At 44.4% G+C, this 19773-nt stretch overlaps 1 protein-coding gene across 1 annotated transcript in view; it reads left to right on the top strand.

The window, feature by feature from the left end:
• Nucleotides 1–19773, top strand: part of Dok5 (docking protein 5) — a 151578-nt gene that overhangs the window by 47284 nt on the left and 84521 nt on the right. Inside the window, exon 2 of the mRNA XM_021193671.2 lies at nt 18994–19101. Within this exon, the coding sequence (XP_021049330.1) occupies nt 18994–19101 (108 nt within the window). The remainder of the gene's footprint in view (nt 1–18993; nt 19102–19773) is intronic.

Below are 19773 nucleotides of genomic sequence, written 5' to 3' on the forward strand. Positions count from 1 at the left end.
CCTCCTTCACCCTCCTCCTTCACCCTCCTCCACTCTCATCCTGTACTCTCTTCCTCCACCCTCCTCCTCCTCCCTCCTCCTCTACCCTCCTCCACCCGCCTCTCTCCATCCTCCTCCTCCTTCACCCTCCTCCTTCACCCTCCTCCACTCTCATCCTGTACTCTCTTCCTCCACCCTCCTCCTCCTCCCTTCTCTACCCTCCTCCACCCTCCTCTCTCCATCCTCCTCCTCCTTCACCCTCCTCCACTCTCATCCTGTGCTCTCTTCCTCCGCCCTCCTCCTCCTCTTTTCTTTCTCATCCTCGTTTATCTTCTCCTCACTCTCTTCTTCTTTGCCTTTTGTTTTTTTTTGAGATTTGGTCTCATGTATCTCAGTCAGTACTTGAACTTTTTATGTAGCAGAGGATGTCTTGAACTGATTGTCTGGCCTCTGCCTCGCTACAATTGCAGGCATTTACCAGGATTCCTGGTTGGTTGGTGCTGGAGACAGCATCCGGGGCTTCATAGATGCCAGGCTCACACTCCACCCACTGAACCCAGCCCCTGAGCTGCATCTCTAATACTAAATTTGTGATGCAGAAAACAAGATTTTTATATTTTGAAGATTATTATTCAGTTGACTCTACAAGAAATGTGGTTGTTTTTCCTACATAAAAGCCAACGGTAGAAGCAAATTGTATTCTTTGATTACTATTGTAATTCTAGATAAAATATGCTCCCCGGATGCCGATGGCCATTTGCAGCAGCAATGAGCACACACAGCGACCAGGCTGTTGCTTCTTTGATGGCCGCCTCATTTCATCTGTCCTCTGAGTAACTTAGCGGAGCTTCCTTTTACTGTCAGGAATGATTCAGTTCCGAAAAAAGGGATGCGGATAGAAAAGGACCAGTTTGCAGGGCTGGAGGGATGCTTCATGTGGTAAACGGCCTGCAATACAGGGGTGAGGCCAGATCCCTGGTACCCATGGAGAAGCTAAGCCCACCTGCATGAATCTGTATTCCTGGAGGTTCTCTGGGGTCTTGTTAGCTCTCTGGTGTTGTGCAACCAGGGAACCCCAGGCTCAGTGAGAGAGCCTATCTGAAAAAAAAAAAATAGGGTGGTGAGTGACTGAGCAAGGTCAGCCAAGGTCAGCCACTGGCCTCTACACTCATAAGCATGCATGGTTTGGGGATACATTCACAGCAATGGAACCCTAACTAAGACACACATGCACGCATACATATACATGCACACACGCATGTGAGCATGTGCGTACACACACACACATTAACACAAGTACACCATACACACACATAAACACAAGTACACACACACACATTAACACAAATACACCACACACACATTAACACAAGTAAACACATACACACATTAACACAAATACACCACACACACATAAACACAAGTACACACAAACACACACACACTAACACAAGTACACCACACACACACTAACACAAGTACACCACACACACACACACATTCATATATATATATATATATATATATATATATATATATATATATATATATATGACCAGCGGCTGGTGGATGAAAAAAGTCATGAAAAATCCAGGGTCACAAAGACTTTCCTTGGACTAGATTTTGGCAACTTGAGCTCAGGAACCGAGGCTTAACCCAGGAGGCAGGCAGGCAGCCCGGACTTCAAATGTGGACTCTGTGGTATGATAATTTCATGTCTTTGCCACTGATTGCCTCGAGGACATGGATAGTTTCAATCTTGCAAGGCTTGGAAGAGATGTAAACGAGACGCACGTGTGCTACACGTGTCCTTAGGAAGTAGGGCAAAGTCCCTGAAGAAGATGCTCCATGAATGCAACATTAATAATTAATGTATCCTCATATTTTAATTGCTCTCATCCGTGAGAAGCGAAACAAAACCACTTTGTTGATGCTTTGTCTCCCCAACTCTTCAAAGCAAGAGTAGATTTAAAGAATAACAATTGCTTCTTATAAAAGCCACATTATTTACTTTTGCATACATAGGTGACACACCTGCTGCACAGTACACAGTAGAGGTTAGGAGACAACCCACAGAGGTCTCGCCTTCTACCACATGGGTTCAGGCTATCAGGCTTGGCAACAAGCTCCGTTGCCCGCTGGGTCGTATTGCCCACCCAAGCATTGAGTGCTGGTGGGTTTCTTCTCCGTCAGCTGTCCCTGAGAACCCTCACGAGCCTCCGTCACCATGAAGGTTTGCATCTCTTGGATCTGTGGCTGAAATCTTCTCAGCTTATTCCGTCTTACCTTTCTGCCCTTTCCTGGCAACATCTGTTCCTGGTGGGGTTTTTATTTATTTATTTTAAACAGTGTTTCCTCAAGCGTGGCATTCATTTCTCTTCCTTTGCTGGAGAGTGACAGTCTAATTTTCTACCCCGAGCCCTGGCACCGAGTGACTTTTACTCAGTGTTGCTCTAGTAATGTGGGGGCGAGGTGTCGGAGCCACATTGGCATTTCCCTGAGATCATCATGGCTGTTTGCTTTAGAAAAGACCTTTTAAAAACGAAAACTCTGATTTGGGATTTCAACATTTTGCCACAGCAGATAGATAAGTTCCCCAATGTGGTTAGAACTTGTTTCTAATTACAGGAATATGTCTTTTCAGCATAGATGAGAATTTATTCAGGTCGAATTTATCCCTGGCTTTGGAACAAAACCCACTGATATTTGAAAATCCTATATGACAAATGGCTACTATTACAGAGTACCATTGCCACCATCTGAAAGCCTTTCTCTGCGGTATTAAAAAGCAGCATTTCACAGAGTGGACTTTTAAAGGCAAAATGTGTTTTATGGTCACATGAAATAATGTATCTTTTAAGGCAGTGTCTCTCCATATGATTGAGGGTTCCTGCGGTATATATCTTGGGCCTCTTAAGACTTTTTTCTTTCTCTGCCTTTGTTTTTATAATTATGTCAATTGCTTGGAAATCCTGGGTCCATCCTGAGGCTCATTGATATCCAAAAGCATCATTGATGAGATTTTGGGAATCTTGTGAGTTTGTAATATGGTATTTCTTGATTCATTTATTTGCTTGTTGGTTCATTTACTCATTCACACACACACACACACACACACACACACACACACGCACCACACATGCACACAGGCACACACACATGCGCACATGTGCATGTGCATACACGCACATGCACGCACATGCATGTACATGCACACACAAGCACATGCACAGACAGACAGACAGACAGACAGACACACACACACACACACACACACACACACACACACACTGCAGGGCTTGGTGTGGTGGGAGTGAGCTTGCTGCTCTCTGAGACCCTAATCATTTGGTATGATTAAGAGAAGATGGTGTATGATTTTATCCTCTGAGGTCGGAGGCAAATGATGAGCCTGTAGTTCTCTCAGTAACCGTGACTTCCATAACTGATCTGAAATCACTGTGTTTAAGCCTAAGGGTGCTTTAGATGTGGTTGGGGGGGGTGAGTTTCTGAGGAGGTGACACGACAGAAAATGGTGATGCTTTAAGACAGTGGCACTCAACACTCCTAATTCTGTGACACTTTAATACAGTTCTTCATGGTGTAGTGACCCCAACTATAAAATTATTTTCATTGCTACTTCATAACTATAATTTTTCTACTATTATGAACCACAACATAAATACGCAATGTGCAGGATATCTGATATGCAACCCGTGTGAAATGGTCACTCAAACCCCAAAGGGGTCAGAACCCACAGGTTCAAAACCGCTATCTTAAGGCCTCACCTTCCTCTAGAATCACCCACTCTCACTCTGGGCAATGCTGTGTAGACAAACGTTAGCAAAGTTTATACAAGGGAAGGCTTATGAAAGAGTTTCAGCCTTTCACTGACAGGAAGGGACAGTGATGTGCCTGTCCCTCATCTTCCCTATGGCTGCACCCAGGATGTTATACAGAGATTGAACCTGAGCAGTCTCTGAAACATAGGGAGAGTAAGGTATGCTGCTGTTTCATACATGCTGCTAAGGACTCCAGTAACCTGAAGACGCCAGTGGCACAGGCAGAAGGATGTACCGACGAACTGGTACTGAGTGGGAACAAGAAGCCAAGCAAAAGGCAAACTTTAAGGGCTGGTCTGATTCAGCTGACCAAAACAGTCTGACCCCTGGCAGAGGAGGGAGGGCCTGGTCTTCAGTCTTTGTGAGATCGTGATGAATTTCCCAGCATACTACCAAGGTATCAGTGATGGGGACCTGAGGCTGTCATCTCCTCCAGTTAGTGATAAGCTTTCCCTACTGTCATATTCCTGGTCACAACATGGGGAGTCTGGATTTCTACCCCACCCCAAAACAAAGAGGTACCCTTCTGCTGGGTGTGTTAGTCTGAGAAGACAGTGCAGCTGGAATCACCCACAAATGATGTCAGCTCCCCAGGGCCAGGAGCTGGTAGAGTGAAGAGTATGTGCTCAGACAGAACTCCCTTCCCCAGCAATCATGAGAGCCTCCTTAAGCATCACTGTGGTTCCATGTTCCACTTCCTCCCTCAGAGTGTCCAGGTGCTGCAGCAGAGCAGCCTGATGGGAAAGGATGAAGGGGAGCCCAGAGTGCTGGGACAGGGCAGGGGCGGGAACTGGGAGCTTCTCCAAGTGTTTCAATTCAGCTTGTGCTATCAGGGTGAATGAGAGCTCTATGAACCTTGGGGAGTGGGTAGGGAATTTCAGGGTGAGAGTATATTATTGGCTGTGATGGAGAAGCTGGGAATACTTCATTTACATGAAGAAGAGAGGAGGGGAAAAGAGAGGAGGGGAAGGGAGGAGGGGGGAGGGAGAGAGAGAGAGAGAGAGAGAGAGAGAGAGAGAGAGAGAGAGAGAGAGAGAGAGAGAGGTGTAATTTGGCCATGGACCATGTGACTTTCCAGGGGTAGACGATGTGGTGGTCCTGCTCTCCAGATAAGGGCAGGTAGAGACAAGGACGCCCACTGCGAACAGGAGTCATCCATTTTGCACCAAGCTTGGGACCTATTTGTAGATGGTGGACTGGGACTTAATAGCAGGGTCTTCCAGCATCACTGAGCCTAGGAGAAAATCTGGATTTCCACATCAGCTATGAGGCATGCACTTCCCATAAATCAGTATATCCATCCATCCATCCATCCCTCACGGGTAGGCAAGCTTTCCAAACACCCAATACCCCACACTCCGAAGCAATTTTAGAGCTATCTGTCTGAAACCAGTTTAATTAAGATCCAGAATTCCATACTGATGTTTCAGTACAAAATTTATTCTTCAAATAATAATAATTTAATAATAATAATGTAACTTGAACTTTTTGGTGGTACACACCTGTAACCCAGCACTTCAGAGGTGGAAGCGGAGGGCTCAGAAGGTCAAAGTGCTGCTTACTGCTACATAGTGAAGTCAAGGCCAGGCTGAGCTACCTGCCTCAGAAGCCCAAATGGGTATCAATATTGAGATGACAGATGATAGAATGCCCAACAAAGACATCAAACCACTCTAAAATGGCTCCGTGAATTCTTACTGTCATACCGGAACATGGGGAAAAAAACCAATGATCTCAGTAAGGAAGCAGAGTGCTCTCTCTGAGGATTGAGACATAAAGAGAAAACAAACACAGGTTTAGACTGGAGGAAGAGGTCACTCGGATAGAAAAGGTCATGGATAGCCTCAACAGCAGGCTGGGGCAAATGGAAGAAAGGCAGAAGATAGAATTTGTAGTACAGTTGAAACAAAGAGAAACAGAATTAAAAAACAGAACACAAGAAAAAAACAACGTTCTCAGGACTATTATATATATATATATATATATATATATAAAATATATATATACTATTCAACTCCCAACGAGAGGAAAGGGCTGGAAAGACATGGTAGCCTTGAAGACATTTACCCTTCGAGTACTAAAAGAGAAGGAGCCATTAATGAGGGCTCTACAGCTTGGGACAATAACCTCCAGGAATAAAGAAAGAGAAGCGAGGGCATTTGCAGACAGGATGAATGAGGACTTTCCAGCAGCAGGCAGACCTTCCTCAGAAGAATAATTAATGGAGGATTGCTAAACAGAAAAGAAGTGGTTTAAGGAGGGACCAGGGCACATCCAAGGGGAAGACCCCAGCTAGTAAATAGATGGGTGGATATAACTGATTTTCCTCTTCTGAAGCTTTAAAAATTATCTCTGAAGGTTGAAGCAAAAACCATAACACTCTCTGATGTAGCTCTAAATGTTTATATAGGGAATATTTAAGGCAATTATCAACGGTTGAAGAAAATGGCATTAAACATCCCGAGGTTTATCCCGGCAGACTATGACTTACTTTTAAACGGGAAAAAAATATCTGTGTGAGGATGTTAACAGGCGCTTTCTTCATAACATCTACAAGCGGGAGGCAAGCCAGAGGTCCTTGAGTGACTGAGTGGCAGCAAACTGCAGTACACTGACACTCAGAACACCACCACAGGGGATCAGGCTGGGGTGGAATGAACAAACCCAAAAGGCACACTCTGTGTGGCTAATGCTCACCCAAGGTTCACAAAACGTCACAAGGTTCACAAAACGTCACAAGGTTCACAAAACGTCACAAGGTTCACAAAACGTCACAAGGTTCACAAAACATCACAAGGTTCACAAAACGTCACAAGGTTCACAAAACGTCACAAGTGCTTAAAGGGTAACACGAGTGATTGCTGAGATGTCAGTAACACAGAGCAGGGGGCGTGCCGTCACGGTGAGAAAAAGTAGGTGAGGTGTCCTGTGGTGTCAGGAAAAACCACGTGGACGTCTGCATCTCCCTTGTGACTTTATGTCCACCAGGCACACGCAGGTACACAGAGGCCAGCAGTGGGCGCCTGAACTCATGGACTCCGCGGTTCTGGAACTTTAGTTACGGGCAGTTGCAAGCTGCCTGATTTGGGAGCTGGGAACCAAACTCAGTTCCTCTAGAAGAAGAGGGAACGTGCTCGATCTCTCCAGCCTCGGGTCTCATCTTGGTCAGGTATTCCCTCTAAGAGAATGTGGTGAAGGCGAGAAGGTTCCTCCAGGGCATATCCTACAATTGTTTATAAAAATCCACAGTTTTCTTCTATTAAAGTGGTGAATTAAGCCTGAGAAGATGGCTTAGTGGACAAAGAACTTTCCAGGAAACCGCGGGGAACTGGACCCTGCATCCCAGAGCCCAAATAAAATCCCTGTTAGTTCTGACTCCTGCCTGTAATTCACTGCCGACAAGGCAGAGATGGTGAATGCTGGAGCTTTTATTGGCATGCTCTGGGTTCACTGAGAAACCCTGACTCAGTAACTAAGGTAGAGAGCAATCAAGGGGGACTCCTGATATCACCTCAGGCCTTCAAATGCATGTACATCCATCCATATATGTAGAGAGAGAGTGCCCCACAAATGTGAACACATATGCCTGCACACCACACACATGTGCATTAAACATGATTCACTCAATGTTTTGCTTACTATCTTGGGCTCATGCTTGTTCCACGAGAATAGCCTCTTATAGCGGTCAGAGACCACACTATACAGAGTTGTGTGATCACAAAATAATAACCCATCACTTGACTGTTCATATGTGAATAAAGCAGCCCAGATCAATGAAGCCAATTCAGATTAGAACAACTGACCGCTAAGTTTCTCTAATAGCTGGTATTGGTGAGAAGCGATGCATTGTTGTTGATCATTTGGGGTCATTTGTTATACATCAGTAGCTAAGTAACTGTTGCAGAAATTCCATCTAAGGCCCAATGAATAGAAAGGTATCAGCCGTAAGGACTGAAAGGGAAGAGGGGCTAGAGGTAGATTCTTTCATTCTTCTTCAGGGAACAGGTCTTTTGTTGACGTATATCTTTGTTTCTACAGGGAGGTGTTGGGATCGAACAGTTGGATCTATGCATGCTAGGCAAGCACTTTCCCATTCATCTCCATCCCCAGCCTTCCTTTTGCTTTTTTTATTTTGAGACAGGTCCTCACTAGCTTGCATAGGCTAGCCTTGAACTCACTCCATAGTCTGAGTAAACCTCGAACTCGTGGTCCCTGTGACTCAAGTAGTGTGTCTCAAGTGAAGTAGGGAAGCAAGAAATGGTAGAAGATGCACTCTGAGAAGCGGGCAGTGGTCAGGATCGTGAAGACCAAGTGATCAAGCATTGAGCTATATCCCAGTGCAATCATCTCTTTTATAAGTGCCATCAAATACTCACTGGATGAGTTCTACCAAAAGGCTGGGTTTTAAGAAGATTGTCTGCAATCACCCTCACATACCTGGCTTAGTGATAAACCCTAGAATAACTGGGGTTTTGTCTCTGCACACTAGAAGATAAACATTATGGACTTTGCTTTGTTTCTCCAGGGGCCTGATGCCTACCTTACGGCTGACTCTTACAAACACTTGCAGAACTGAAGAAATGGAGGCCAACGTACATGTTGTTCTTGTTTGCATGCAGGTCTCCACCCGTATGGATATTACAGTGTGCTAGCCACTGTGGAGCACTTGCTGCGTACTGAGCTGTATTATTAATACATCAAAAATGCTAACTCAACTCACCTACTTTTTGAGACCAGCATATAGGGGAAATGGTACTAATATATTTTAAAAGTTGCCCTAGTTAGCATCAACTTGAAAGCCTAGAATCACCAGAAAAAAAAACAAAAAAAAAACAAAAAACAGTCTTGGTTGGATAAGTGTCTTTATCAGGCTGGTCTGTGGGAAATTGTTCTAATTGTTAATGAAGTAAGAGGGCCCAGCCACCTGTGGGCAGCACCATTCTCTAGGCAGTTGGACCTGGGCTATAAGAAAGTTAGCTGTGCTTGAGGATGAGTGAGCCAGAAAGCAATCCAGTGAGCAGTATTCCTCTATGGTTCCTGTCTCCAGGTTCCTGTTCTGATTTTCCTCAATGAACAATACCATTTTAAAGCCGGATAATCTTCAGTTTGCCGGGAGGATATGATTGGAGCAATTGTCTGTATCAAGTGTGTGTTGGTAATGGTTGCTTCAAAGAACCCTGTGCCCACCCGCTTACATGCTTCTGTAATTATGTCCTAGGGTTGGGGAAGTCCTAGAAGTTTTATTTCTGGGTCAAAACAGAATCATTCTGCTTCTAGAACAGTCGCGTTAATGACGCCATCAATCCAGGGTTGCCACTGTTAATTCATTTCTTGTGGATGCTTTTTAAGTATTTCAAACTCGTTTAAAAACCACACTTCGTTTATGATTAACCATCCCATTATATTGCCAGTGTTTTTCCTTGCGGTGAATTTAAACTGTTCCTTGATATCTACAGTAATTTCCTCCAAATTAGCATTTTTTTCCTTTAAGAATACATAGGTACATACAGGTGATAAGAAATTTTGTTGTTTCTTCATTAATTTTTTTTTCATAAAGCATACCATTCTGAGATAGCTCATTAGTCTATAAAGTGGGATTGGTAGCAGCCCGCAAATTAGGTCTTGGGGAATACTGAAGAGTCTTCTCTTATAAGCTCCAGGTACCAACTTCTGAGGGACCTCACAGCAAACTGGGAGGGAGAGTTGAGAGAGCATCCTCACAAGATCCAGCTTTATATCTGTCACTCGCAGGCCTGGGAACAATACCTGTCCCTGGTCTCTAACACTCTTCAGGCCAGTGCTGTTTTGACATAGGAGAATGTGTAGTTCCCGGCCAGCAGGACAGAGAGAACCTATTGCTAGGTTCAGTCCTGTTCCTGGTGTCTCCTCGCTTACTCTCCTCTCCCTTGATTTCCATATCCTAGGGGCCAATCACATCTTCTAGGGATGTTTCCAGGAGACACAGGGAAGGCTTCAGATTTCAGCATTTTATCTGTCTTAAAGAGACAGAGGAACTGACTTTGGGAGGGTAGAGTCAGCCAGAGGGAAGGGCAGGGTGCTCTTGGGAAGCCCAGGGATCATCTATAGGAGGAGTCTGTCAGCTTGGACTCTAAGCTTGTTGCCACGGTGACTGCGAAAGCTGCTGAGCAGATCCAGGAAGTGGAAAAGTTGCCTGTAGTACTTCTTGACCTCTTGTGTCATTAGCAATGCATGCTTGGATCTTCAGACTTCTGCCAAGAATCCTGACTGAAGGAGAGCGGGAGAGTGTGAAGCCTTGTCAAAGCAAGCACATCTTACACATGGCTGGGAGACTTTGGGGTCCTGGATTAATTAACATCTTAGGACTTCAATTTCAGAAGCGCTCCCTTAAAACTGAAGTTGATGCCGGTGAACTTGAAGTCAAAACTTCATTTGTACACGGACGTGGATGAGCTGTGACTCAATGGTCCAGATAAAAGCACACACAGTTACAACTTGATTTCTCTTTTTGGAGCAAGATGTCCACTTCCTAGGGGCAGTTTGACCCTTGTACCAGTTTATGCATTGCTGGGGATTTAACTTTTCTGGGGAAATGCTGGCGTCCACGTTAACAGTTAAAAGTTGACTTCTGGCTTGTTTCAAGTAGGTTCAGGACTCTGGGTAGATGTTTAATGTCACAATTCCTGTATCGCCCCTCCACCGCCCCCCAGTAATGCGGAGGTGATACTCTTCATGTCGCAAAGCATTGCCAGAAGGATTCCTTGAGAAAATGGATTCAGAAGGGCCAGCTTTCTGCAACAGGTAGAGGAGTTGTTCAGAGGCTGTTAGCTGCTGGCATTTATATTCTAAATGAGGAAAACACTTGATTTGTGTGTGGGAACTTTGAAAAATAGAGGAAGGGTAGGAGAAATGAGACTCATTCAGGATTCTGTGGCTGGGGATGTAGCTTTAAAGTTAGGATAATGCTTGGGGAAGAGGAAGATGATGTGGATGCAGGAAAGAAATACAGGCAAAATGATACCCAACTGTGACCTCCCCAACTGTGACCTCCCCAACTGTGACCTCCCCTACATACAATGTGAACTTCAGCCTCCCAGAACAAAAGAAATATGAAAACCCCAGTGCCATTCCAAGGTGAAAGAACAATCCTGCTCACTGGAGGACGCTATCTTCAATGGTGTCTACAATGAGTCTGGGACAGCCATTCTAGTGTCCAGTATGGACATTAGACTTTTAGTGGGGGGGCTTTAAGAAGCCTCAGGGGGCTGGAGAGATGGCTCAGCGGTTAAGAGCACTGACTGCTCTTCCAGAGGTCCTGAGTTCAATTCCCAGCAACCACATGGTGGCTTACAACCATCTGTATTGGAATCTGATGTCCTTGTCTAGTGTGTCTGAAGACAGCTACGGTGTACTCACATACACAAAATAAATACTTCTCGGAAAAAAGAAGCCTCAGGCTAACGTTTTAATATAAGTTTAGCGAAGTAGGATTTTGGCTTGCAGCAGTTGAGGAAGAAGTGGAATTCTTGCATGAGGCTTATCCTCCTCCGTTTCCCCAAGCAGAGACTTGTCTGGTAGGTCTTTATGCTCATCAAAGATGGCCCAGAGCTAAGACTTGAGAAGCTCTGCCATAAAGAGATTAACAAATCAAGGTTCACAACCCAGATCTGGCCCACTGTGAGGAGGCTGGAGCAGTGGCTCACAAGTTAAGAGCATTTTCTGCTCTTCCAGAGGACCTGAGTTGGCTTGACAGCATCCATGCTGTGGAGTTTACAAATGAGCTTCTCCGAATTGGGGGCCTTGATGATTCTTGCAGTGGTTATTGTCTTAGCTATAGATTTACTACTGTGAACAGACACCATGACCAAGGCAACTCTTATAAGGACAACATTTAATTGGGTCTGGCTGACAGGTTCAGAGGTTCAGTCCATTATCATCAAGGTGGAAGCATGGCAGTATTCAGACAGACATGGGCCTGGAGGAACTGAGAGTTCTACATCTTGCTCTGAAGGCAAACAGGAGAAGACTGGCTCCCAGGGAGCTAGGATGAGGGTCTTAAAGCTCACTTCCACAGTGACACACCTACTCTAACAAGGCCACACCTACCCCAACTAGGCCTCACCCCCTATTACATCCACTCCCTGGGCCATGCATATTCAAACCATCACATTCATCTTCCAACATGAGATCTCAGATCATCTGCTAACTTCTGGCAGTGTGAATCAGTCCTTTTTATAGTTGTGACCAAGGTGCCTATGAGAATATCACAGAATGGTTGATCTTGATCAGCCAAGTCCTGATCTGTCAGTCATCTCCCAGAAGCTTATAAGCTGACAGCCAAGTGTCCAGTGTGCTAGCCCTTGAGACACACTTTCTATTTGTCCATAACATGGTGGCAAAGTTACCTTGCTTCTATTATGGATTCTTTAGCCCACCTTGTTCATCTAGACAGCTAAATGGTACTAAAGCTAAGCATATTGGCCTCTAGGGAGGAACCTAAACAATCACGGTGTCAATGTGCTTCTAAGTGTTTATAGTTATAGATCTGGGTTTTTCTGCTCTTAGCTGCAGTGCAAGACTCGTAACCAATCAAAGGCTGAAAAGAAGAGATGATTGAGTGCCTGGCCCTAACAAGCCATCCCTATCAATTGCTCTGCCCCCACAGGGCTCAGGCAACATCGTGGAAGAGGGGACGGAAAGACTGTCAGAGAGAGAGACGGTGGGAGGACTGTTGTCAAGTTCTGTCCTCTGGACATGACATGGCTACTCACTACTAACCATTAACAGCAGTGAATTCTCTCAAGTGAATGTCACGTTCTTGGGCGATAGCGATAGCCGCAGTTGAAAATTCAACTTTTCGATGCCAGCATTGTATTTCACCTTCAAGGTGTGTCTCTGGAATTCAAGATGGTAGCCAATGTATGTCAAATACCATGGAATGGCCCATGTTGGAAATCTCCCATTTCAGAGTCTCATCACTACTGAAGAATTTTCTTTTTATAAAACTTGATGTATTTATTTATTTGTTTGTATGTTTGTTTGTTTATTCATCTATCCATTTATCCTTCCATCCATTCATTCATGGGTGAAGTATAGCCTACACAAGAGGAAACCTTACGGGGCTGGTGAGATGGCTCAGTGGGTAAGAGCACCGACTGCTCTTGCAAAGGTCCAGAGTTCAAATCCCAGCAACCATATGGTGGCTCACAACCATCCGTAACAAGATCTGATGCCCTCTTCTGGAGTGTCTGAAGTCAGCTACAGTGTACTTGCATATAATAAATAAATAAATCTTTAAAAAAAAAAAAAAAAAGAGGAAACCTTGCAGGACCTGGTTTTCTTCTCCCATCACATGGGTCCCAGAGGTCAACCTTAGGTCATTAGACTTGGCAGCAAGGGACTTAATCCAATGAGCAATCCTGTCAGCACCAACCTATCATGGAAAATTCCACATCATCAGTCCCAGGCGAGGGTCACGGCACTGCAAATAACTGCTGGCCTTGGCCTGGAATTAAAAAGTTAGTATGTGGTGAGCTCACTGAAGGGTGAATTGACGTGATCTCACCACCGTGGGTTCTGATCAGCAGACATTGTCTAATCTCTAGGACTCTGTGTGGTTAAGGGCTCTCATGAGTGAGACTGGGCCACACTTGGAGCCACTGAGGAACAATGGAGAGCAAAGGAAAGCTCTGAAGTACCCTCACCCTGGTGACCTGTACTGGTTAGTTACATATCAGGTATGGGCAGGGTAGAATTTGTTATTCCAATCTGGTCTTTCTCATTCCATAGGCAGACAGTCCTCGTTTCCTGGGTGACAAATGGATTTAAACCTCTATTCAGAACTATTTTACAGCTGCATTGAACTGATTTTTTTTTAAGATTTCATTTGTTAAAAATTATGTGTATGTATGTGTCTGTGTCTCTGTGTTGGGTATGTGTGTGGGGGTGCAGTTCTTAAGAAGGCCAGAAGAGGGCAGTAGATCCCTCGGGGCTGGAGTGATAGGCTGTTGTGAGCCTTCCGAGAAGGTGCTGAGAACTGAACTCAGGTCCTCTGTAAGAACAGCAAAAGCTCTTTAACCTTTGAGCTGTTTCTCCAACCCCTGTGTATGACTTGTGGAGCATCATTGGTACTGTCATATTGCTATAATGTTGTACTTTTGTGCCTTTAGTGTTTAATAAAATGAAGAGAGGGGCACAGAGCAAGAGACAAAATTTCCCCAACCTTCATACCAAGCGGTCAAAGACAGTGCTCTCACCAGATGAGCTGAAAACGATGCATCTTTCTCTTGCGTGCAACAGTCTTTGGAAGGGAGCCAGGCAAATTCTGGTCTGACTGAGAAGAAAGTGAACAGATCTCCAAAGTTAAAAGTGCTCTCATTAATAAAAGGAGTGTGTCTGAAAAGTGGAGACAGACTTAGGAAACTGAAAATATCCCTCCTTACTAAAAGTATCTTTTTCAGCGGGAGCATCTATCTATCTATCTATCTATCTATCTATCTATCTATCTATCTATCTATCTATCTATCTATTTTACACACCCTCTAGAATGTTCAGTTTCTGAGTGCACTTTAGAGGCTTGTGCAAAAACCAGGAGTTTTCCCAGTGACAGGAAGACAGTAAGAAACCTTCTGCACACACTTGATTTGAATGAGTGAGCAAGCAAGTGACAGTCATTGCTGCCACCGTAACTGCAGCCCTTGGTGGCTGTACAATATTAGAGAGCCGGTGGACTCATCTGCACTTTAGACAGAAGTGGCTGTTGATAGGATTTCCTGCCCACAGTTCAGAATGCTAATTTTCATGCGTGGCTCTCCACCCTGAAAATGACTTTTTGTGCACAAATCTTACCTGTTGCTTTACCTTACCTTCTTATGGTTAATTAATATTTTATTAGACTGTGATTTAATGACCAGAAATAGAGGGTGCAGGGGTGGGGGGAGGGGAAGATTGAAGAAGAATATAGACAACAGCCATTAGATTTGGATTGGGCTACAAACACTCTTATGATGTTCGTGTAACAATCAAACATTTTGTTTTGACCCCAGGTCTCCCTCTGTAGCTCCGTTGACCTGGAACTCCCTATATAGACCAGGTTGGCCTCTTGTTCATAGAGATCTGCCTGGCTCTGTCTCCTAAATGCTGGGATCAAAGGTGTGTTCTTTAGGGTGCCTGGCAGCATTTACTCTTGCCGTAATCGTAGATGCAGATGTAGATGTAGTTGTAGATTTCTATTCTACAAAGATCCTGTACCCTTTACGTAGGTTCCCCAGAAACAAACTCCTCCCACAATTCAGAGAAATATACACAAGGTGTTGACATCGATACAGTCAAATTACAGGATGGTCCCTTAAGATCAGAGCCCATGGACCTACGGAGCCACTCCTGTTTCCATTCACCTCTTGTGTCTACCGCCAACCACCATGGCAGCTGCTCCCTGGCTCTGTAATTTTGTCAGGTGAAGAATATGGCCAGAGATGAAGTCTGCTGGTAGGGCCTAGAATGCATGGAGTTTGGAGTTCCGGCTGACTGTAACGTGTAAGTATGACATGTGCTTTCTCTTCCTCTGTGTGGGTGTGTAATGTGTATGAGCGCATGTGTGTCCGTGCGTGTCTGAAGCCAGAGGATAGAGCTGTCTACTCTGATCTGTCTCTGCTTTATGCCCTTGAAGAAGAGTCTTTGACTGAGCTCTGTGTGAGGCAAGAAGCAGTAAGCTCCGCCATCCTCCTGTCTTCACCCCCAATAGCACTGGGATTATGGCACCCAGAATGACACGCCCCAAATTCTACATGATGCTGAGGATTTAAACTCAGCCTTTGCCTTGAAAGTGTGAGCGTGTTCTTGCTCAATGACCCACCTTCCCAGCATGCTTCGCATTGTTTGTTTAGTCTCATTCTCTGGAAATACACCCAAGTCGCTACCCACAGCAACAAGTCATTCTTTCTATCACTAAGTAGTATTCCAGATGTAGTGCTGCCCACTGCAGTCCATGGGGTTCTTCCTAGATTTCGGCTGTTCTGTGGATGTATAAGATAGCTTATTTTTATGAATACATATAAGTGTAATTCTGTATAATATATTCCTAAGAGTGCAAAATAAATAAGTAATGTAATTGTCTTAGCTAGGGTTTCATTGCTGTGAAGAGACACCAAGACCTAGGCAATTTTTATAAAGGCAAACATTTAATTGAGGCTGGCTAACAGTTTGTGCACAAACACACGCGCGCGCACACACACACAGACACACACACTCATACACACAGAGTAAATAAATAATGCAGTAAGAGTGAAGGCCTTGGTTATATATTATCTGTAGTTTTTAAAGACAACACCAGAGTGACTAAGTCATTTTTAACTCATTTTGAACATCAGTGATGTGTTGCCGAAGCAAATCTTTGCATCTTGTTGAGGATTTGATGGTGATGTCTTGGCTGTCTGTTATTGTCATCATCGCCATCACCATCATCACCATCACCACCATCATCACCATCACAACTGTCTTATTTCAGTCCATGGGTGTGCAGTGATTGAAAGCCTGTTGCTATTGCAGCTCACACCACCCTCCCCCCCCCCGCATTCATAAATATGTGGATAGCTTCTGATGTGCTTCTGAGCTGCCTGAATATCTCCTCCGATGACATCTTCATATGTCCTCTCATCATTTGGCTTTTGTCTTTGTGTCACTAGATCACTGGCCATTTTCTGGTTGAGCAATGAATTATTGATCTCTTCCAGACACGGTTTTTGGTCAATGGCATGGTATGCACATGTTTTTCTCTCCATCTCCAGCTCCCGTTTCTGTCCTCTAAACAGGGTTTCTCACAGAGCAGTTTTAATTTTGACAAAGTCCCGTCTTCCATCTTGGTGTGCTCTGGGCTTCTGACGTCAAACCCTCTGCACAGACCTGGGTCTCCAAGAACTGGAGTTTTGTAAAAATTTTGAGGTAGAAATATGACTCACATCTGCCTGTAACTCCAGCTCCAGGGGTTCAATGCCCCCATCCCCCCCGAATCCTCTGATGACACAGCACACATGTGGTATATAATGATATACATGCATACAAATATAATCATATGCATTCATACACAAGCAGAACTAAAATATCTTCAAAAGCTTATACTTTTATTTGTAAGTCTGCTCTCAGTTATGTTCTGTATAACATGCATGTTTTAGTGCTTAAGTCAATATGAGAACCTCCCCCCTCCCCCTCCCCTTCACCTGCCTGTACTCTTTCCCTTCCCCCTCCCCCCCCCCGGGGATGTCCACTTTCCATTCGTTGAGAGATTGTTTTGCTCGACTAAGTTGCTGCTCCAGTTTGTCTTCATGTTCTTATATTCCTTGGAAGAGCCAGTGACTATAATTGGTAGAACTGACTTTTGCTATATTTCTGACTTCCAGAATAACAAAATTTCGAGGTGTAGAGGATGAGGGTGGCCCGGGCAGCCAAGCACTCTCTCTGCAAGGGCACCAACATGATGTCCCCCCAACGACCCCCGGCCTAGCGGGAAATTGTGAGGTGACAGCTTCCTAAACATTAGTGGTGGGTTGCTTAAGCAGGTTCTTCACATCCTGTGCTCACACGTGTGCTTGTAATCACAGTGTCATGGAGGCAGAGGCAGGGAGGTCCTGAGACTCATTGGCTCCCCAATCTAGCAGAGTATGTGAGTCTCAAAGAAAGTGCGAATACCAATGGTTGCCTTGTGGCCTCCAAAATTTTCACACCCATACCTACATGCACATGTTAAAATATAAGTTGCATTTATATTTTATTTAACTCTATTTAATTCATCATATTCTTATGACCCACAGAAATTTTTAACACTATGATAGTGACTTTGAGCTTTTATTTTGTCACTCCTGTAATACATGGTTTGAGTGAGCTACCAAGGCCTAGATTGCATGTGTATGACAAGCTTGGCGTAATTTGCTATCAAACATCATGTATCACGTCTACATGGATGGGGTTTCTAATATAGTGATGATGCATTTTCTTCACAGATGTATAACATGCATTACATGTGAGAGATATATATCACATGTCATACTATGTACCACACTTGTATGATTACTACAACTGCCTCCATTTTAATATCATTTATCTCGTAACCATTCCATATATGTATATAATGTGCCTTGACCATATCTGTCCCCAGCCCCTCCCATTTCCCATGACACCCTGCAGGATATCCATCCCCCAACTTTCATGGCCCCTCCTCATTTTTTGTAACTCTCTGAGCCCAGATTCTGCTGTAAGCGCGACTATTGACAGGTCTTGCTGGCTTCACCTTGGCCAGGTCTTGTGAGTAGCCGTGTCGTGTCCAGAGGACAGCACTTGACAACAGTCCTCCCACCATCTATCTCTGACAGTCTTTCCGTCCCCTCTTCCACGATGTTGCCCGAGCCCTGTGGGGGCAGGGCAATTGATAGGGATGGCTTGTTAGGGCCAGGCACTCAATTATCTCTCCTTTTCAGCCTTTGATCGGTTACGAGTCTTGCACTGCAGCTAAGAGCAGGAAAAACCCAGATCTATAACTATAAACACTTAGAAGCGCGTTGACACGTGATTGTTTAGGTTCCTCCCTAGAGGTCAATGTGCTTAGCTTTAGTATCGTTTAGCTGTCTGGATGAACAAGACGGGCTAAAGAATCCATAATAGAAGCAACTCCTTATTGCTGAAGATTGAATCATTTCTAATTTTTGTGGTTATAACTAATAGCATCCTACTATCTACCCAGTGGCATCAAACACTAGTTAGATCCTATGTTCCGACCTAAGCTTCAGAAAAGAGTAGATATGTCTCTTTATCCCACCCCAACTGAGACAAAATGTAGAGTCCTTGGGACAGGTGGACGGAAGGTGTATATCAAGATCTAGACAGGAGCAAGACAGATGCTTTATCCATCTGCCAGGCACTAGTGGATTTTTATTTCTGGAACTTTTCCTTGAAATATAATAGAGATCCCATATCAAAACATAGGGAAATTGGCCTTCGAATACTTACTTATTTTGATTCTAGTAATTATCTGAAACATACAGTTTGCCTATTTGTCCCACGCACTCTCCTTACCTTCCCAAACCAACATTCATTTCCAGCTCATGAATATTCCACAGGCAAAAACACCAAACAGAAAATGCTTAAATGCAACTGTTAGAAGGAGCTGAGTCTGGGGATGTTGAACCGATGTTGTATTTCCTTCTAGATCTATCAACGATGCTGGTTAGTGTTCAAAAAAGCTTCAAGCAAGGGTCCAAAGAGACTGGAGAAGTTCTCAGATGAACGGGCCGCGTACTTCAGGTGTTACCACAAGGTAAGAGCCCATGCTATCCCTCTTTAGACGTTGGCTTGGAAGGAGGTAGCTTGAACTTACTGGGAAAGCATACCCAGATTACTGGCAAAGATTGTCACCATGTTTGTTACATGAGCAAAATATCTGTAATGTAATAAATTTACTCGATACTCGGTTTTTAAAGCTGTTCCTGTGGTTTTCTGATTCTCTAAAATGGCTTTTCTTTGTTCTCGAGTGTTCTTTGTGCTTGCAGCCAATGAAACATGCTCACATCTGCTTAGTGCTCTAATGGTGGTGTGAACCTGGGAGAGAGGGGCCTAAAGATGCAGCAGACTGTATACAAGAGCCAGCTTTATTCAGAGCATCAGACGATTTATACTCCACGGGTCAAGGAGAGTCGCATGAGTAAAGTGCTCAGTTGCAAGGGCAATCCACGTGTGGAAAAGCATGGTTTCCCACAGAGACGTATGAATCACAACAGCTAAAGTAAAGTCTCCCCTACCCAATACACGTGGGAGGGGCACGAAAACACATCCCAGGAGTGATTCTTGCTTTGAAGAAATGGAGGTCACAAGACGCTTGGCTTGCTCTCTTGGGGCTTCCTCATAAGTACTCAGGATTCTCACATTATTGGATTCTTGGACAGTGTTCTGACAATATTCACCCTCCATTTCCCTGTCCAACTCCCCTATG

Source organism: Mus pahari, chromosome 3 (genome assembly GCF_900095145.1).
Source record: "Mus pahari chromosome 3, PAHARI_EIJ_v1.1, whole genome shotgun sequence".
In the NCBI taxonomy this organism is placed as follows: domain Eukaryota; kingdom Metazoa; phylum Chordata; class Mammalia; order Rodentia; family Muridae; genus Mus; species Mus pahari.